We start from the raw sequence: 22,245 nt of genomic DNA on the forward strand, positions 1-22,245 counted from the left end.
TCCCCATCATAAATTTACACACAATACCCCATAATGACAAAGCAAAAACAGGTTTTAAAAAAACTGAAATATCACATTCATATAAGTATTCAGACCCTTTACTCAGTACTTTGTTGAAGCACATTTCGCAGCGATTACAGCCTCGAGGCTTGTTTATGACGCGAGTCTTGTTTATGAGCCCTGTATTTGGGGAGTTTCTCCCATTCTTCTCTACAGATCCTCTCAAGCTCTGTCAGGTTGGATGGGGAGCGTCGCTGAATACCAAGCGTCACGTCTGGAGGAAACCCTGCACCATCCCTACGATTAAGCATGGTGGTGACAGCATAACGCTGTGGGGATGTTTTTCAGCGCCAGGGACTGGGAGACTAGTCAGGATCTATGGAAAGATGAATGGAGCAAAGTACAGAGAGATCCTTGATGAAAACCTGCGCTCAGGACCTCAGACTGGGGCGAAGGTTCATCTTCTGACAGGACAATGACCCTAAGCACACAGCCAAGACAGCGCAGGAGTGGCTTCAGGACAAGTCTCTGAATGTCCTTGAGTGGCCCAGCCAGAGCCCGGACTTGAACCTGATCAAACATATCTGGAGAGACCTGAAAATACCTGTGCAGCGAAGCTCCCAATCCAACCTGACAGAGCTTGAGAGGATCTGCAGAGAAGAATGGAAGAAACTCCCCAAATACAGGTGTGCCAAGCTTGTAGCGTCATACCCAAGAAGACTCCAGGCTGTAATCATGCTTCAACAAAGTACTGAGTAAAGGGTCTGAATACTTATGTAAATGTGATATTTCAGTTTTTTATTTATAATACACTTGCAAAAAATTACTAACAACCTCTTTTTGCTTTGTCATTATGGGGTATTATGAGTACATTGATGAAAAAATAAACAATTTAATCAGTTTAAGAACAAGGCTGTAACATAACAAAATGTGGAAAAAGGCAAGGGCCTGAATACTTTCCGAATGCACTGTATATTGTTTAAAATGGCAGGTTTAACACGAAATGTATTTGTCATGTGGCGCAGCGGTCTAGGGCACTGCATCTCAGTGCAAGAGGCGTCACTACAGTCCCTGGTTTGAATCCAGGCTGTATCACATCCGGCCATGACTGGGAGTCCCATAGGGCGGCGCACAATTGGCCCAGCGTCGTCCGGGTTTGGCTGGGGTAGGCCGTCATTGTAAATAAGAATTTGTTCTTAAATGACTTGCCTGGTTAAATAAAGGTAATTTTTTTTTATTAAAGTTAAAAATAAAATACTAAATAACACAAAATAACAATAACGAGACTATATACAAGGGGTACCGGTACCGAGTCAATGTGTGGGGGTACAGATTAGTCGAGGTAATTTGTACAAACAGGCTGCACTGTTTGACATGACTATAAGTTAGCTGTAGTTGGCTAGCTAGCAAGCAATGGATAAGAACATTGCCAGCCAGTATAATTGAACGACAGGGTTGCGTGTCTGGCAACCGAACCAATAGAACGAACGACCAGCCGGCTTGGGTAGCAACCCTAGATTTGTGTCGGGACTATATCTTGTGGAAGGATGAAATAATATCAATACATTTATCAAAATAGTTTTTTATGTTTGTCATCTCTTTATAGCAATAGCCATTTGCATTCCAAAAAGTTTTACCGCGATTGTATTTTTTAATATTGCGATATGCCTGGCTGAGTCTCTGCTTTTCACTGACAGTCACAACTCAACAATCATCTATTTGGTATTTGCAGCTCGTGCTGCCCAAATTGCGGGCCCTAACCACAGTAGGCTATGCAATTTAAAACAATCCACAGTGATCCTCTGTGGCCAAATCATGCTTTCTGTTGTAGTAGCCTATTTTGAGCGACTTTATTTCTTTCTGTATAGACAGGAGTAAGCTAATTAGGCTATATCATTTTTTGGCAATTCAATTTACTTTAGGGAAAGCTTCCCCTAGCCTTATGGACACACAGCCTATGCCTTTTAATGTGGCATAAACACAACCAGTCATGATGTTTTCATCACATAACAAAGGCACTCCTGTATGCTACTTGCGCACCTTCGTCCACTCACAAAATAATTTCAGCATCCAACCCCCAACAGTGCAATGTGCACCCGCAATTTGATGAATGGAAAGAGACATCTGTTACTAAACACCTACGTGTATTGTAATGATATTCTGCATTAGGCATTAGGCCTACACTTGTAACCTGAATTGATGCATCCACTGTTACCCAAGCGCCTCGGTCTCGGCCACTCATCTCCACCTTGTCGGTGAGCCGAGAGCCACTCATCATCTCTCCACAATGACAAAATGTAAATGTTCTACTCAAACCACAAAGCAATTTGGAGCGTATACCACCTGGTTTCCAGTCAATTCGCCCATTTTTCATGCGGTTGACATGCAGTAATGTTAAATAATGTTTTATTCATTGCGATAGGCCGGTACGGCATACCCCCCACTATTTTACCGCTTTACCTTTACCCCTCCTGGTACCCTAGTTAATAGAAATACCATGAACAAACTGTGTCTACCACGGCATTATCTAAGACCCAAAGACAAAACAAGACGTTCCTTCATTACTTGACCATGTAGGGACATTTATAAATCAACAAATGCAAGGATCAAGACTTCATTTCATAATTTGACCATGTAAGGAAATTCAAAAATCAACAAATGCATATGTTTTCCCCCTACAGCACTTAAAGTTTATAACCCCCATTGCAGGTATTACATATCACCATGGATATCCAAGCAAAGCCTGTAAAGTGGGCGAATGAGATTTTATTTCCGCGGATAAACCGCAAGCCTAGTAAACGATCATTCGCCCAAAGGCAAACTGTAGCAGCACTTTTATTAACCCGCAGGGAGAGAGTGGAAGGAGAAAGTAGGCGGACGTATTGGTCTAACGAGCCTGACAGTACCTTGGAGGCTAGATTGACCAGAGGCCAAATGGAAAGAAAACTATGCCCACCTGCCAATTCCCGGTCATAAAAAAGAACTGCAGATGGATTCAGTGAAACCAGAATGACAAAAACAAGACAGCCTGCATGCTGAAAGAGGCAGATCTTCGAAGTTGAGAGAAGTGGATGAGAGTTTGATTCAGTCCTTTGGGGGTCCTCCTAGTCATTGAGAAGACTTAATATTGGCCTCAATGAACTGGAGATAGTGAGGTACTGTAATATGTGTCATGAAGTCATATGTTATGTCATCTTATGTCATGCGGTAGTAATGCCCACTGCTCTAGCGTTTCGCGCTCCCTCCTCCCATTTACTTCTCTCTTTCTCTATCCTGTACAAAGGAACACACATATATGCTATAATTTCCTCTGGTTCTATGATACATCTCAATAGTATGGAGTTGCTTTCTGTCCTTGTGTCCTCTCCTACTGATCTGAAAACACAGGGTAGGTGACAGCAATATAGATTCCGAAACCAGGAATGTTCTTTCGCATTGCTAGTTATGGAGGAAAGGACACAAGGGGAGGAAGACACTTAAGTCAATTGAGATGCACTCCAAGTCGTCAGTCAAGTCAGCCACTCTCACCACTCTCTGCTTGGAGCTGGGCTTGAGGAGGAGCCACTCGATGTCCAGCGTGGGGGCGTCGCCTGCCCAGAACTGGTGGTGACAGGGCAGTGTGGCATTGTCCCCGACAACCCTCTTCATCTCTGTCTGGGCACACACCGTCAACACACCCAGCAGAACTGTGTGGGCAGAGAGGAAAAGGAGCTTAGTGACACATTACAGACACGTACATACACTACATGACCAAAAGGACGCAGACACCTGCTCGTCAAACATCACATTCCAAAATCATGGGCATTAATATGGAGTTGGTCCCCCCTTTGCTGCTATAACAGCCTCCACTTTTCTGGGAAGGCTTTCCACTAGATGTTGGAACATTGCTGTGGGGACTTGCTTCCATTCAGCCACAACAGCATTAGTGAGGTCGGGCACTGATATTGGGCAATTAGGCCTGGCTCGCAGTCGGCATTCCAATTCATCCCAAAGTTGTTTGATGGGGTTGAGGTCAGGGCTCTGTGCAGGTCAGTCAAATTCTCGCTTTGTGCATGGGGGCATTGTCATGCTGAAACAGGAAAGGGCCTTCCCCAAACAAAGTTGGAAGTACAGAATCGTCTAGAATGTCATTGTATTCTGTAGCGTTAAAATTTTCCTTCACTGGAACTAAGGGACCTAGGCAGAAGCATGAAAAACAGCCCCAGACAGTTCTTCCTCCTTCACCAAACTTTACAGTTGGTACTGTGCATTGGGGCAGGTAGCGTTCTCCTGGCATCCGCCAAAACCAGATTGTGAAGTGTGATCAATCACTCCAGAGAAGGCATTTCCACTAATCCAGAGTCCAACGGCGGCGAGCTTTACACCAATCCAATCAACTGACGGTTTGCACATGGTGATCTTACGTTTGTGTGCGGCTGCTCGGCCATGGAAACCCATTTCATGAAGCTCCTGACAAACAGATATTGTGCTAACGTTGCTTCCAGAGGCAGTTTGGAACTCGGTAGTGAGGGTTGCAACTGAAGACAGATTATTTTGACGCGCTACGCGCTTCAGCACTCGGTGGTCCCATTCTGTTAGCTTGTGTGGCCTACCACTTCAAAGCTGAGCCGTTGTTGCTCCTAGACGTTACCATTTCACAATATTAGCACTTACAGTTGACCGGGGCAGCTCTAGCAGGGCAGACATTTGACTGACTTACTAGTTGGACAGGTAGCATCCTATAATGGTGCCACATTGAAAGTCACTGAGCTCTTCAGTACGCCCATTCTACTGCCAATGTTGGACTATGGAGATCGCATGGTTGTGTGCTCGATTTTATACACCTGTCAGCAACGGGTGTGGCTGAAATAGCCGAATCCACTAACGTGAAGGGGTGTCAACATACTTTTGTATATATAGTGTACATGTACACACACACAGGTGCACAGACACATACACAGATGCACTCCCACACGCACACACAAACACACACACACCAGGGTATTGGGGGTAATAATGAGCCCAAAGTAGAATGGACTTAACTGCCTCATACACACAGCATGTGGAGAGGTTAGCTTTGTTGTGCTTTGATACAGTGGAATCGAACTTGCATAACTCAATAATAACATTAGCCCACTGAGCTTAAGCCCAGAAATTAGCTGCGGTGCTGCTCACACATGTATTCAGGTCTCAGACAGGTTACTCCTCAAAGAAGGATAATCTCAAACAAGGTTACTCCTCACACAATCATAGATGGGCGAACCACCTCTGCAAGAAAAGTATAATCCATAATAGGTGATTAATGTTTTTTTCACTGCCCTCTCCTTTGTGAAATCTACCTCAACCCTGCAGCATATCTCTATCCAACTAAGGTGTACATCTCTCCATTGAAATACATTGTAAACCTTTTTTCAGCCTGTTTACAAGGCACTCATTCCAATGAGAAACCAATGGCCAATGCAACACATCTGGGACCTTGGTCTGGATTAACTGTACAATGCATGGATAGGATGGCATTAAAATGGCATCAGGGGGGATTTACATTGAGATCAGTCTCATCACAATGGATGGCAGAAAAAGAAACGATGAGGAAAGAACAACAGAAATGTCCCTGAGTGGCTGATTTTCTGTTGAGCTTCCGTCTGCGTCCCAAATGGCATTCTATTACCTATGTAGTGCACTAGTCACAAGTAGTGCCCCATGTAGGGAATAGGGTGTCATTTGGGACGCAGACTATCCCAATTGATTGCAGATAAAGCAAATCACTTCAACTCAAAGAGACAGGTGAGACCACTAAAAAGTGTCTGTCAACAGCCAATTTGTCTCTGTGGCACATTAGGCAATATACAGTATTTGAGATGCTTTAGTGTTGAGAGAATAATTATATTTTCATTAGGTTCTGTGTGAGAACTTGTTAGAAATATTTATGATTTTTTTTGCCATGCCAATAAAGCATTTTGAATTTAGAGCATTATTCAGTGTATCGTCAGTCACAGACTGATGATGAAAACAAAAACAAAGTATAATGGTGAGAGAGCATGGAGTATTTTCACAAGTTTCGAAACAGCAAGGCTCAGTATGGGGGATTAATATTATACATTTCATATTGACGTCACATGAGTATTATACACTGAGTGTAAAAAACATTAAGACACTTTCCTAATATTGAGTTGCACCCCCCCTCAGAACAGCCTAAATTAGTCCGGGCATGGACTCTACAAGGTGTCAAAAGTGTTCCATGTTGACTCCAATGCTTCCCACAGTTGTGTCAAGTTAGCTGTAGGTCCTTTGGTTGGTGGACCATTTTTGATTCACACAGGAAACTGTTGAGCGTTAAAAAAAAAACAGCAGCGTTGCAGTTCTTGACACAAGCCGGAGTGCCTGGCACCTACTACCATGCCCCGTTCAAAGGCACTTATATATTTTGTCTTGCCCATTCACCCTCTGAATGGCACACATACACAATCCAATCACCTGGTCAGTCTGTCATGGAAAGAGCCAGTGTTCTTAATGTTTTGTACAACCATCAAAAACTATTTACAGTGCCTGGTCAAGATTTTTGTTGTTGTTGACAAAAGTCCATAATTTCATGCTTGTTAAAATATAATTGCAGTCGTATTGAATAAGATGCTATAAACGCGCAGGCCTAAATGTCTAGCACAGCTCAAACGTTTGCTTTATTGATACACATTTTGGGAATTCATGTTTGCTGATTCATGTCCATAAATCCAGCCACTGTGTCCGTATGCGTACTTATAAATTAAGAGTTTATTTCCAAAACACTATGTCCACAAATGTCTCCCATTTGTGTGTTTTCATCAGAAAAGTTAGCTTATGGGTAATTTCATGTGTGTGTGAAATATTACTGTTCTCAGATTTTTTTATTCATAGATTTGAGATGTGTATGAAAACGCTACATATCCATTGTTTAGCTGGAATGGAACGTTCGTATCCTATGTATTTGACTGTGATATGTGGTTGTCCATTCTAGCTATCTTAACATGCATGTGCTTATTGTTAGTCGCTCTGGATAAGAGCATCTGCTAAATGACTATACGGTTAAAAGTAAATGTTTTACATATAGATCTGATATTCCTGTATTGATGTCACACATGTATTTGTACATTTCTTTATTAAAAATGTAGTTGTTACATTTGACTGTAAAACCTAGCAGTACTACTTTTTTTTCTCTCAGAGGCGGAAATATAGTGTTTTGCAAAAAAACATGATAATTTGTCTCACTGAAATGAAACCATCAAGTGATAGATTTTAAACAAATATATGCCCCATGCCATGATTAGACAGTGAAAAAACACACATTTCTTGATACAATAAAAGCAAATTTACCAACTTTCTGAAAATGGATATATAGTGTTACAAAATGAAACTCTTCAAATACTCCCACCACTTTTGAATCAAGTCAACAGCTTAGCTTCTCTCGTCTCTCTGACTGGTTCACTATACATTGGTTACACAAGTCTCTCTCTCTCTCTCTCTCTCCCCCCCCCCCCCACACACACACACACACACACTCTTGTGCAGCTAACCTTGTGGGGACATACAATTCAGTCCCATTCTGTCACGTTCTGACCTGTAAAGGTGTTATTTGTTAGTGTTTAGTTTGGTCAGGACGTGGCAGGGGGTATTTGTTTTATGTGGTTCAGGGTGGTTGTGTGTATGTGTCCATGTAGAGAGGGGTATTTGATTTATTAGTCCAGGGTTTTGGTTATTGTTCTGTTAGTTTATTTCTATGTTTTGTCTAGTCATTTGTATTTCTATGTTTAGCTAATTGGTGTTGGGGCCTTCAGTTGGAGGCAGCTGTCTATCGTTGCCTCTGATTGAAGGTCCTATAATTAGGGGTGTGTTTGTATTGTGGATTGTGGGTAGTTGTATTCTGTTTTGTGTTCTTCACCTGACAGAACTGTTAGTGTCGTTTTCGTAATTGTATACGTGTTTCATTTTGTTTCACCTTCTTCAGTATTAAAAAGAAGATGAGTATACACTTCCCTGTTGCGTCTTGGTCCTCCACACACGACAGCCGTTACACATTCAAAATCCTATTTTCTTTAACCCTAAACCTAACCCTAGCTCCTAACCCTAAAACGAATCCTAGCTCCTAACCCTAAACCTAATTCTAACCTTAACCCTAAATGCCCTAGAAATAGCATTTGTTCGTTTACGATTGTTGTGTGGATTTCTGGTCCCCACAAGTATAGTTAAACACGTCCACCCACACACACACACACACACATATTTATAATTACCCACATAATCCACTGATCACCGCTAATGCTATGAATGATTTATACCCACCATGTGTAAAGGATGTCACGCTGCTTGCTTAACGAGTCCCACTTTCTCCTGATTCGGCTCATACCGAGGCTTTGTTAGCACACGTGAATGCCCTCCTGAAGCATCTTACCAGTCTGTGCCACGCGAAAAGCTAGCTATTCGCTGCCGCAAGTGAGGAAACTTCAGGCTATGGAGAAAGTTTTACACATACCGATGTGCTACACATTCACCTTGATTGGCACGACAGCCAATCAAGCTGTGTGCCATGACCCCGGGAACGCTAAAGCCATATCACCTCTGCATATCGCCCACTCTCACATATCCTCATATATCCACATGGCTGACCAAGTCTAGGGCTCTCCATGACACTAGCATAAAAGCTAATTAGAGAGCGCTAACCGATTAGCCCAACCCTCTTCCCTCCCATACATGACATGATGGCGGCAATTAAGATACAGTATGTAATTAGAAGGAGCTAGAGAGAGGACAACAGGATAATTTTCTAATGATTACTCAATATGGGCCTAATTAGATTAAATTGAGTGCCACTCAGAAGCTCGGGGGTGACATGCAGGTGAGAACAGGATCCCTTAGTGAAAGTAATGTCTTTGCTCACAAGCTAACATGCTAACTAGCCTCCTGCTTTTAGAAAATGCTGGAAAGTCAATGTCCAATATCCAGTAGAAGTAATTTCTCTAGCCAACCTGGCAACAGCCACTTCCTGAATATAATAAGATGGCCGCCGCTAAAAGTGTTGGGTCCCTGTATTTAAAATAAATACAACAACATAATTTGATCACACTATGCATATATTATCAGACACTGAAACTCCGGTTGTAGCCGTCCGCTAAATAGAGATTGTTCTCTTTTGATTCAGTCCCATTTAATAACTTAAATGCATTTAATAAATAAAGATCTTTAGGGTTACGGTATATTTTGGAGTGTTACACATTTTCATTCCACTCGCTCCTGTTTTAGCACTATGTTTCGCATAGCTATTGATCTTTGTGTAGTTAAGAACGTACCGTAAGCTTACTCCACAGATAGCTTTCTTCACAACGTTGTCAAGGAGGGGGGGGGGGGTCACATGTGTTAGCAAAGCAGAGGTCCTGAGTTCGAGCCAGGAATGAGCCAAATCGGTGGGAAGTGGTACTCACTAAGCAAGCAATGTGACATCCGTAACATTTGCACTTTCCGATGTCGTGTTGGGAGTTGGCAGGGGAGGACCTGAGAACTCAGCAAGCGCATCTCTCTCTCTCTCTCTCTCTCTCTCTCTCTGCTCTCTCTCTCTCTCTCCTTTGTGGGAAAGAGGTCGGTGTTGGCTGTGGTTCATGGCAGAAGCAATGCAAACGGATGCCGGTTTTACGTGAGCTCATATAGTTTTTTGGAGCTGTTCTGCGTTAAGCACATCTCTTTCAAGATGTGAATGAATTAATTGTGGCTTCCCTTTCATATGACTGAATACAATGGTTGACGGCTATTGATAGAAAACACATCTCTGGCTGTCATCACAGAGCGTGAAACACATGGAAGTCAAGCAGAAGGGGAAATTCTGAAATAACTGAATAACTGTTATTCTGAATTAAGTGCCATGAACAGATTTTTTTTATGATTAAATGAAATATATTATGACATTACACTCCCTTATAACGTTCTTTAAACATTCTCGGAACATTTTCTGGCATGAGTGTCATTCAGATACATGGTCATCAGTGGAAGAAAGAAACATGACAGAGAAGGTTAAAGAATAGGTAGCATAAATGTAAATGGATTTGCATTAGTATACACATCAAAAGTCCCAATTCAAAGTTACACTTCACTTTTACATTTTTTCGAGTTATTACATAAGAATTATCAGAATTCCCGAAGAATGCCGCTGTTGCTATCAACACCTAGGCTAGCTTACAGGTACATTAAAGTAAATCAAAGTATAGCCTACTCACAGAGAACATGCCGAAAAGACAAAACAAAAAGGAGAACAAATGAGGTACTGCACGATTAGAGCAAGCAAGTTTGATTTAATTTTTTGTGTAGAGCCCACGGCAAGAAGGCACTAGAGCCTGCCATGCAAACGGGTACCCACTAGATAACACATCCGTGAAGAGCATTAGGATGCTGCATGGCTGCACGTGCCACTTCTGTTCCTTGTTTACATCACACTCCCTTGATTGGTGGATTTTATCTCGCTAACACTTCTGGAATGTAATTACATGCTAGCATGGCTAGTGGCTAACGTTGCGCTAGCTACCGAGCAAGCATACGGACTCGGTAGCACAGAGTAGATTCTCCATATGATGTTGAGAAATAGTGCATTGTGGGTAGTTTAGAAGATATCCGGAAGTTAATAAATATGTAATAACCCAAAAACATTACTGTGTTTGTACTTATAGGTAACCAGATCGTGACTACAACTAAGGTACTATGTCTTTGACCACACTGTGTTCTTACTTATGCTTCCTACCTTTTAAGCAGGTTACAACTTCATAGAAGAGATGCAAAGTGGAAACTTACCAGCAGCACCACAGTATACATATGCTGACCGTGTATAAGGTAAAATGACCATGGGGCTATGGATAAAAGCCTAAACGTTAAATTGTTCGTCCTTTGGACTGTGATCATCCGTATTAGAGGTCGACCAATTAATTGGCATGGCCAATTAATTAGGGCCGATTTCAAGTTCAAGTTCATAACAATCGGTAATCGGCATTTATGCTGATTATGGCCAATTACATTACACTCCACGAGGAGACTGCGTAGTAGGCTGACCACTTGTTATGCGAGTGCAGCAAGGAGCCAAGGTAAGTTGCTAGCGAGCATTAAACTTATCTTATAAAAAACAAACAATCACTAGTTAACTACACATGGTTGATGATATTACTAGTTTATCTAGCTTGTCCTGCATTGCATATAATCAATGCGGTGCCTGTTCATTTATCATCGAATCACAGCCTACTTCGCCAAATGGGTGATGATTTAACAAGCGCATTCACGAAAAAAGCACTATCGTTGCACCAATGTACCTAACCATAAACATCAATGCCTTTCTTAAAATCAATACACAAGTATATATTTTTAAACCTGCATATTTAGTTAATATTGCCCGCTAACATGAATTTATTTTAACTAGGCAAATTGTGTCACTTCTCTTGCGTTCTGTGCATGCAGAGTCAGCGTATATGCAGCAGTTTGGGCCGCTTGGCTCGTTTGCGAACTGTGTGAAGACCATTTCTTACTAACAAAGACTGTAATTAATTTGCCAGAATTTTACATAATTATGACATAACATGGAAGGTTGTGCAATGTAACAGTAATATTTCGACTTAGGGATGCCACCCGTTTCATAAAATACAGAACGGTTCCGTATTTCATTGAAAGAATAAACGTTTGTTTTCGAAATGCTAGTTTCCGGAATTGACCATATTATTTGGTAGTGCATGGTGTGTGCAACGCCAGGGTTGTGGGTTCGATTTCCACCGGGGGCTAGTACAAAAAAAATGCATGAAATGAAAATGAAATGAATGTAAGTCGCTCTGGATAAGAGGATCTGCTGACTAAAATGTAAAAATGTACATGGCACATATTGCACTTTCTTCTCCAACACTTTGTTTTTGCATTATTTAAACCAAATTGAACATGTTTCATTATTTATTTGAGACTAAATTGATTTTATTTATGTATTATTTATGTATTATATTAAGTTAAAATAAAAGTGTTCATTCAGTATTGTTGTAATTGTCATTATTACAAATATATATATAAAAATCGTCCGATTAATCGGTAGTGGCTTTCTTCGGTCCTTCAATAATCGGTATCGGCGGCGAAAAATCATAATCGGTCGACCTCTAATCCGTATGGTCTATGATGTTCTGGCCTGGGCTGTTAGTATTGTTCCCCAGTCTGGATGAGGCCAGTACAAAAATAAATATAAAAAAATAGGAGTGTGTGTGTGCAGTATATGTGTGTGTGTGCACACATGTGTATGGGAGTTTGTGTGTGTTTGTATGTATCTGCGATTATTAACAAGCCACTTCACTGAGTGAGAGCTCAAAGCAGAGCATCAGAGAGAGAGAGACAGAGATAAAGGAGCTGGTTCCTCTGAAGATGCCCTAAGGGGAGTCGTGCTCCAGTAAATTCCCTCCTCCCCACAGCCTCCTCTCCAGTCTTATTATAGGAGCACATAGGACCCAGTGGGACACATCGAGCCCCGTACCCTTCAAACTGTCCAAAGTCACGCTGCCTGTCTGACTAGCCTGCCCACACACCCGAGTCAACACATCGCCCATGCTCCCATGCTCTGCCACAGAGAAATGCTCAGACCTGAGGAATACAACACAGCGACTTCAAAGAGAAAACTAAAAGAGAAGGGGCCTAACTTACGGCTGTGAGCTCAGATTTAATTATTATTTATGTTCGCCCCATCATTTGGGGTGAAGTATCCTCAGCATGCATCAGTGGGCCCAAAACACGAGGGGTTGAACGTCGACTAACTGACTGTGTGAGCCGCACACTGATACAGTTGAAGTTGGAAGTTTACACACACCTTAGCCAAATACATTTGAACTCAGTTTTTCACAATTCCTGACATTTAATCCAAGTAAAAATTCCCCGTCTTAGATCAGTTAGGATCACCACTTTATTTTAAGAATGTGAAATGTCAGAATAATAGTAGAGAGAATGATTTATTTCAGCTTTTATTTCTTTCTTCACATTCCCAGTGGGTCAGAAGTTTACATATACTCAATTAGTATTTGGTAGCATCGCCTTTAAATTGTTTAACTTGGGTCAAACGTTTCGGGTAGCCTTCCACAACCTTCCCACAATAAGTTGGGTGAATTTTGGCCCATTCCTCCTGACAGAGCTGGTGTAACTGAGTCAGGTTTGTAAGCCTCCTTGCTCACTCATGCTTTTTCAGTTCTGCCCACACATTTTCTATAGGATTGAGGTCAGGGCTTTGTGATGGCTCCAGTACCTTGACTTTGGTGTCCTTAAGCCATTTTGCCACAACTTTGGAAGTATGCTTGGGGTCATTGTCCATTTGGAAGACCCATTTGCGACCAAGCTTAAACTTCCTGACTGATGTCTTCAGATGTTACTTCAATATATCCACATAATTTTCCTCCCTCATGATGCCATCTATTTTGTGAAGTGCACCAGTCCCTCCTGCAGCAAAGCACCCCACAACATGATGCTGCCACCCCCGTGCTTCTTCGGCTTGCAAGCATCCCCCTTTTTCCTCCAAACATAACGATGGTCATAATGGCCAAACAGTTCTATTTTTGTATCATCAAAAGTACGATCTTTGTCCCTATGTGCAGTTGCAAACCGTAGTCTGGCTTTTTTATGCTGGTTTTGGAGCAGTGGCTTCTTCCTTGCTGAGCGGCCTTTCAGGTTATGTCGATATAGGACTCGTTTTACTGTGGATATAGATACTTTTGTACCTGTTTCCTCCAGCATCTTCACAAGGTCTTTTGCTGTTGTTCTGGGATTGATTTGCACTTTTCGCACCAAAGTATGTTCATCTCTAGGAGACAGCACATGTCTCCTTCCTGAACGGTATGACGGCTGCGTGGTCCCATGGTGTTTATACTTGCGTACTATTGTTTGGACAGATGAACGTGGTACCTTCAGGCATTTGGAAATTGCTCCCAAGGATGAACCATACTTGTGGTGGTCTACAATCTTTTTCTGAGGTCTTGGCTGATTTCTTTTGATTTTCCCATGATGTCAAGCAAAGAGGCACTAAGTTTGAAGGTAGGCCTTGAAATACATCCACAGGTACACCTCCAATTGACTCAAATGATGTCAATTAGCCTATCAGAAGCTTCTAAAGCCATGACATAATTTTCTGGAAATTTCCAAGCTGTTTAAAGGCACAGTCAACTTAGTGTATGTAAACTTCTGACCTACTGGATATGTGATACCTTACCTTATACACTGTCAGCATATGTATACTGTGGTGCTGCTGGTAAGTTTCCACTTTGCATCTCTTCTATGAAGTTGTAACCTGCTTAAAGTGAATTATAAGTGAAATAATCTGTCTGTAAACAATTGTTGGAAAAATGACTTGTCCTAACCGACTTGCCAAAACTATAGTTTGTTTACAAGAAATTTGTGGAGTGGTTGAAAAACGAGTTTTAATGACTCCAACCTAAGTGTATGTAAACTTCCGACTTCAACTGTATATCTTCCAGCCTTAAATTCAATGTGATTGATGCCATCCCTAAGGTATACTTACAGTACTGGTCTCAGTGAAGGGCAATGAATAACTTAGTAGTGAGTATGCATGCAAATGCTGTGGCATGTGCCGTATCTGCATAATGAAACACACAACCTGCCTGAGAGTACATATATCAATCACACACACACACACACACACCATGTGTAAGGCCGTTCACACAGCTTCTAGGCTCTTCTAAAATACAGCACTCATTACACTTTAAGGGCTTGGTGTTACATACAGTATGAGTGACTAGTGCCTCTCGTCGCGGTTTAGGGCTAGCCCAAGGGGACAGCCTTGGCGAATTGAGAGCCCCACTGCTACCTGCCGGTGAGACGCCTTATTTCTTCCCTTCGCTTGACAGTTCAGCCTTCTGTTAAAAAAGATTGAGGGTTGGTGTTGCATTATGCCAAGTACCCTGCGACATAGCGATAAATAGTTATTTCGTCTCCCGCCAGATTTGAAGCCGCTTGGACCTCGCAGAGTTTCCATCTGCGGGGTGATGGGTACAATACTCACTTCTGCCAATAGGTATGCAGCGCCTACTGTAGAGTGTGAACCACTGCATTTAACCATAGAAAGAGGACTGGGAATATGGCCGAATATAAACAGTGTAGTTATTCCCTCCGCAAGGCAATCAAACAAGCAAAATGTCGATATAGGGACAAAGTGGAGTCGCAAATCAATGGCTTAGACACGAGACATATGTGGCAGGGTCTACAGGAAATCACGGACTACAAAAAGAAAACCAGCCACATTACGGACACCGACGTCTCACTTCCAGACAAACTAAACACCTTCTTTGCCCGCTTTGAGGATAATACAGTGTCACCGTCATGGCCAGCTAACAAGGACTGCAGCCACCCCCTCTCCTTCTCCGTGGCCGACGTGAGTAAGACATTTAAACGTGTTAACCCTCGCAAGGCTGCTGGCCAAGACGGAATCCCTAGCCGCGTCCTCAGAGCATGTGCAGACCAGCTGGCTGGTGTGTTTACGGACATATTCAATCGCTCCCTATTCCAGTCTGCTGTCCCCACATGCTTCAAGATGGCCACCATTGTTCCTGTACCCAAGAAGGCAAAGATAACTGAACTAAATGACTACCGCCCCGTAGCACTCACTTCTGTCATCATGAAGTGCTTTGAGAAACTAGTCAAGGATCATATTACATCCACCTTACCTGCCACCCTAAACCCACTTCAGTTTGCATACCACCCCAACAGGTCCACAGACGATGCAATTGCCATTACACTGCACACTGCCCTATCCCATCTGGACAAGAGGAATTCCTATGTAAGAATGCTGTTCATTGACTACAGCTCAGCATTCAACACCATAGAACCCTCCAAGCTCATCATTAAGCTGGAGGCCCTGGGTCTCAACCCTGCCCTGTGCAATTGGGTCCTGGACTGAAGGGCCGCCCCCAGGTGGTGAAGGTAGGAAACAACATCTCCACTTCGCTGATCCTCACACCCACAAGGGTGTGTGCTCACGCCCTTCTGTACTCCCTGTTCACCCATGACTGTGTGGCCATGGACGCCTCCATCTCAATCATCAAGTTTGCAGATGACAACAGTAGTGGGCTTGATTACCAACAACGACGAGACAGCCTACAGGGAGGAGGTGAGGGCATTCGGAGTGTGGTGTCAGGAGAACAACCTCTCATTCAACGTCAACAAAACAAAGAAGATAATCGTGGACTTCAGGAAACAGGAGAGGGAGCACCCCCCCTTATCCACATCGAAGGGACAGTAGTGGAGAAGGTGTAAAGTTTTAAGTTCCTTGGCATACACATCACAGACAAACTGAAATGATCCACCCACACTGACCCTTTTCATCTCATATGTATATACTGCACCTTATTCCATCTATTGCACCATGCCTATGCCACTCGGACATCCCTCATCCATATATTTATATGTACATATTCTTATTCCATCCTTTTAGATTTGTGTGTATTAGGTACTTGTTGGGGACTTGTTAGATATTACTGCACTGTCAGAACTAGAACTAGAAGCACAAGCACAAGCACTTCGCTACACTCGCATTAACATCTGTGTATGTGACTAATAGCATTTGATTTGATTTGATTTGAACTTCAGGCCCATTTTTAACAGTTTTTAGGGGCCATGGGGGAAGTTTGGAGAGTGACGAATAAGAAAGGAACAGCTTTAAACATTGAAAGATCAGCGCATAATGTGGCAAAGCACTTTAGCTTGTCACATAAAATTACAGCATGTCAAGCATGTGACCTTTTTCCTGTCGTTTCCTTTTTTTGCAGACAATCTAAATGTTTGATTGTGCCACCAGCTCTAAGTGAATAGGCCTAAAGGAGAGAGGAGAGGTGGATGCGAGGGAAGTAGCATCTGGTTGATTCCCATTTTGTGCTCAACTTCCACAAACACACACTCATCTGTTGGAGTTTTGTAAAAATTCACATCAAGGCAAGGAGATGTTAAACGAACTGACAGACTAAAGTGACATACAAAACATAACATCCACCACCGTCAGACTTTAACTTTTTTGTTTAGAGATCATGGCTGTGGTTGCTCCTTCTGTTACCTCATTCCTCTACGAGGGGGTCAATTATTGTAAGTGCTCCTGTAATTACTCAGCTGTCTCCATTCCATATGCGGTGCTAGCCCTCTACAGAAGTATTTGGCCTGCTGGGTTGAGGTTATCAATATTTCCTGCCCATTAACCCCCTAAAATGCCCATAAAAATCTGTCAATTTAAGCTAATAGTTTTTATTGCACTTCCGCATCTGCGGTGAAAGGTGACAGAGCTAGAGCGGTGTTTGTCAGACCATGAGACATCCCGAAAATCAGTATTTTAACAAAATCCTCTGTAGCATCCGAACAGTTTGGGCTACATACTAATATGAACCCTTTGTGGAAAGGTGAGACTTACGAGTGTTTTGCTCTAGGACACCCACAGGCCTCACAAGACTCGTCTGAAGGTCCCCCTTTACTAGCGAAAATTGTTAATGGAAGTATATATGGAGACTGTTTAGTGCCTAAAATAAGGGGTTAATTACAACAACAAAAAAGTATTCAGACCCATTGAATTTTCCCACATTTTGTTACATTACAGCCTTATTCTAAAATGGATTTAAAAAACAAAATCCTCTACACACCATACCCCATAATGACAAAGAGAAAACAGTTTTTTAAACATTTTTGCAAAAACCTTATTTACGTAAGTATGCAGACCTTTTACTATGAGACTCGAAATTGAGCTCAGATGCATCCGATTTCTACTGATCATCCTTGAGATGTTTCTACAACTTTATTGGAGTACACCTGTGGTAAAATCAATTGATTGGACATGATTTGGAAAGGCACACATCTGTCTATATAAGGTCCCACAGTTGACAGTGCATGTCAGAGCAAAAAGCAAGCCATGAGGTCGAAGGAATTGTCTGTAGAGCTCCGAGACAGGATTGTGTCGAGGCATAGATCTGGGGAAGGGTACCAATTTTTTTTTCAGCATTGAAGGTCCCCAAGAACACAATGGCCTCCATCATTCTTAAATAATAAGAAGTTTGGAACCACCAAGACTCGTCCTAGATCTGCCCGCCCGGCCAAACTGAGCAATTGGAGGAGAAAGGCCTTGGTCAGGGAGGTGACCAAGAACCCGATGGTCACTCTGGTAGAGTTCTAGAGTTCCTCTGTGGAGATTGAAGGACCTTCCAGAAGGACAACCATCTCTGCAGCACTCCACCAATCAGGCCTTCATGGTCGAGTGGCCAGATGGAAGCCACTCTTCAGTAAAAAGCACATGACGGTCTGCTTGGAGGTTGCCAAAAGGCACCTAAGGACTCTCAGACCATGAGAAACAAGATTCTCTTTTCTGATGAAACTAAGATTGCACTCTTTGGCCTGAATGCCAAGCGCCACGTCTGGAGGAAACCTGGCACCATCTTTACAGTGAAGCATGGTGGTGGCAGCATCATGCTGTAGAGATGTTTTTCAGTTGCAGGGACAGGGAGATTAGTCAGGATCGAGGGAAAGATAACTGAGCAAAGTACAGAGAAATCATTGATGAAAATCTGCTCCAGCGCGCAGGATTGGCTTCGGGACAAGTCTCTGAATTACCTTGAGTGGCCCAGCCAGAGCCCGGACTTGAACCCCGATCGAACATCTCTGGAGAGACCTGAAAATAGCTGTGTAGCAACGCCCCACATCCAACCTGACCAAGCTTGAGAGGATCTGCACAGAATAATTAGAGAAACTCACCAAATACAGATGTGCCAAGCTTGTAGCGTCATACCCAAGAAGACTTGACACTGTAATCGCTGCCAAAGGTGTTTCAACAAAATACTGAGTAAAGGGTGTTAGGTAAAAACTCGACGAACACTATGAAAGCTTAAATCAAGTTTATTCTTCCCAGAGGATCAACATAGCTGCATTAGACAAACATTTTCACACAAGCACTTATATTTAACCCTTTCTCCTAGGCTGAGTCTTCTCCTACACATCTGAACAAACATTGTATCTTTACTGCTAGGCAGGAAACTAAGTGATACAGGCCATAAACTTTTCTTTCTCCCTTAATGTGACCTGACCTGACCCCGACCCCCTTCATCACTAATCCATGGCTCTCTCCCCTTACCAATGCCTGCCACGTGATCGCTTTCCCTGCACTCAGCACATTCCAAGCTGAATACTTTCCAAAGGCACTGTATCGCTCAGATATAGGACAGACACTTTGGAACAAACTTCCTTTTGATTTTTTTGGGGGACTATCTGTTGTTCCATGTAGTGAATGTGTTATTCAATGCGTTTGTATGGGCTAATAGTAAGGCCAAAAATAGTTTTTCATCAAATAATTTCAATTTCTTGGGGGGGCTAAAATTCTAAATCAAACAGATAAATGATCCTTGGTATGACCTTCTTAAAACAATTCTATTTAGCTTAGTACACCCCCCGGCTTAGATAGGGCTTAGACTGTTATTGGTTAAAAATATAAGCGTCTGTCTCAGTGACTGCATGCAGCACTTTGAAGAAGCTATCCCACAATCCTTCGCTTCTACTGCTGACAAGGCCAGGGTCCTGTCTTTTCTGGCAGAAACAAAACACTGCATTCCATAGTAAGAACCTCATACCAACGGTCAAGCATGGTGGTGGTATTGTGATGGTTTGGGGATGCTTTGCTGCCTCAGGACCTGGACAACTTACCATTATTAAATTATGCTCTGTATCAGAGAATTCTACAGGAGAATATCTGGACATTTGTCCATGAGCTGAAGCACAGCTGGGTCATGTAGAAAGACAATGATTCAAAACACACAAGCAAGTCTACAGTACATCAGAATGGCTGAAAAGCAACACATTTAAAGTTTGAAATGGCCTAGTCTAACAGACCTAAACCCAATTGAGATGTTGTGGCAGGACCTGAAATGAGCAGTTCACGCCGAAAACCAACACGTCGCTGAGTTAAAGCAGTTCTGCATGGAAGAGTGGAACAAAATTCCTCTGCAGAGATGTTAGAGACTGATCAACAACCACAATACGTGTTTGGTTGCAGTCATTGCAGCTAAAGGTAGCACAACCAGTTATTGAGTGTAAGGTGGCAAATACTTTTTTACACAGGGGCATTGGGTGTTATATAACTTTTGTATCATTTACATTTACATTTAAGTCATTTAGCAGACGCTCTTATCCAGAGCGACTTACAAATTGGTGCATTCACCTTATGATATCCAGTGGAACAACCACTTTACAATAGTGCATCAAAATCTTTTAAGGGGGGGGGGGGGGTTAGAAGGATTACTTTATCCTATCCTAGGTATTCCTTAAAGAGGTGGGGTTTCAGGTGTCTCCGGAAGGTGGTGATTGACTCCGCTGTCCTGGCGTCGTGAGGGAGCTTGTTCCACCATTGGGGTGCCAGAGCAGCGAACAGTTTTGACTGGGCTGAGCGGGAACTGTGCTTCCTCAGAGGTAGGGGGGCCAGCAGTCCAGAGGTGGATGAACGCAGTGCCCTTGTTTGGGTGTAGGGCCTGATCAGAGCCTGAAGGTATGGAGGTGCCGTTCCCTTCACAGCTCTGTAGGCAATCACCATGGTCTTGTAGCGGATGCGAGCTTCAACTGGAAGCCAGTGGAGAGAGCGGAGGAGCGGGGTGACGTGAGAGAATTTGGGAAGGTTGAACACCAGACGGGCTGCGGCGTTCTGGATGAGTTGTAGGGGTTTAATGGCACAGGCAGGGAGCCCAGCCAACAGCGAGTTGCAGTAATCCAGACGGGAGATGACAAGTGCCTGGATTAGGACCTGCGCCGCTTCCTGTGTGAGGCAGGGTCGTACTCTGCGAATGTTGTAGAGCATGAACCTACAGGATCGGGTCCAGGGTCACGCCAAAGTTCTTAGCACTCTGGGAGGAGGACACAAGGGAGTTGTCAACCGTGATGGCGAGATCATGGAACGGGCAGTCCTTCCCCGGGAGGAAGAGCAGCTCCGTCTTGCCGAGGTTCAGCTTGAGGTGGTGATCCGTCATCCACACTGATATGTCTGACAGACATGCAGAGATGCGATTCGCCGCCTGGTTATCAGAAGGGGGAAAGGAGAAGATTAATTGTGTGTCGTCTGCATAGCAATGATAGGAGAGACCATGTGAGGATATGACAGAGCCAAGTGACTTGGTGTATAGTGAGAATAGGAGAGGGCATAGAACAGAGCCCTGGGGGACACCAGTGGTGAGAGCGCATGGTGCGGAGACAGATTCTCGCCACGCCACCTGGTAGGAGCGACCTGTCAGGTAGGACGCAATACAAGCGTGGGCCGCGCCGGAGATGCCCAACTCGGAGAGGGTGGAGAGGAGGATCTGATGGTTCACAGTATCAAAGGCAGCAGATAGGTCTAGAAGGATGAGAGCAGAGGAGAGAGAGTTAGCTTTAGCAGTGCGGAGAGCCTCCGTGACACAGAGAAGAGCAGTCTCAGTTGAATGCCCAGTCTTGAAACCTGACTGATTAGGATCAAGAAGGTCATTCTGAGAGAGATAGCAGGAGAGCTGGCCAAGGACGGCACGTTCAAGAGTTTTGGAGAGAAAAGAAAGAAGGGATACTGGTCTGTAGTTGTTGACATCGGAGGGATCGAGTGTAGGTTTTTTCAGAAGGGGTGCAACTCTCGCTCTCTTGAAGATGGAAGGGACGTAGCCAGCGGTCAAGGATGAGTTGATGAGCGAGGTGAGGAAGGGGAGAAGGTCTCCGGAAATGGTCTGGAGAAGAGAGGAGGGGATAGGGTCAAGTGGGCAGGTTGTTGGGCGGCCGGCCGTCACAAGACGCGAGATTTCATCTGGAGAGAGAGGGGAGAAAGAGGTCAAAGCACAGGGTAGGGCAGTGTGAGCAGGACCAGCGGTGTCGTTTGACTTAGCAAACGAGGATCGGATATCGTCAACCTTCTTTTCAAAATGGTTGACGAAGTCATCCGCAGAGAGGGAGGAGGGGGGGGGGGAGGGGGAGGAGGATTCAGGAGGAAGGAGAAGGTAGCAAAGAGCTTCCTAGGGTTAGAGGCAGATGCTTGGAATTTAGAGTGGTAGAAAGTGGCTTTAGCAGCAGAGACAGAAGAGGAGAATGTAGAGAGGAGTGAGTGAAAGGATGCCAGGTCCGCAGGGAGGCGAGTTTTCCTCCATTTCCGCTCGGCTGCCCGGAGCCCTGTTCTGTGAGCTCGTAGTGAGTCGTTGAGCCACGGAGCAGGAGGGGAGGACCGAGCCGGACTGGAGGATAGGGGACAGAGAAAATCAAAGGATGCAGAAAGGGAGG

General features: G+C 43.6%; 1 protein-coding gene across 3 annotated transcripts in view; it reads right to left on the minus strand.

The window, feature by feature from the left end:
- The window catches only part of LOC106567546 (CXADR-like membrane protein), a 141,591-nt gene that overhangs the window by 20,729 nt on the left and 98,617 nt on the right, over nt 1-22,245 (minus strand). Inside the window, exons 1-2 of one of the 3 annotated variants that reach the window (XM_014136989.3) lie at nt 9,297-9,511; nt 3,529-3,686 (exon numbers count right to left, since the gene is read on the minus strand). In XM_014136989.3, the coding sequence (XP_013992464.1) occupies nt 3,529-3,648 (120 nt within the window). In that variant the 5' untranslated portion in view covers nt 3,649-3,686; nt 9,297-9,511. Of the gene's footprint in view, nt 1-3,528; nt 3,687-8,292; nt 8,649-9,296; nt 9,512-22,245 lie in introns of those variants that run through there. The other 2 variants (XM_014136990.3, XM_082960274.1) reach the window with 2 other exon arrangements.

This window comes from Salmo salar, chromosome 13 (assembly GCF_965601325.2).
Source record: "Salmo salar chromosome 13, fSalSal1, whole genome shotgun sequence".
NCBI classification, from domain to species: domain Eukaryota; kingdom Metazoa; phylum Chordata; class Actinopteri; order Salmoniformes; family Salmonidae; genus Salmo; species Salmo salar.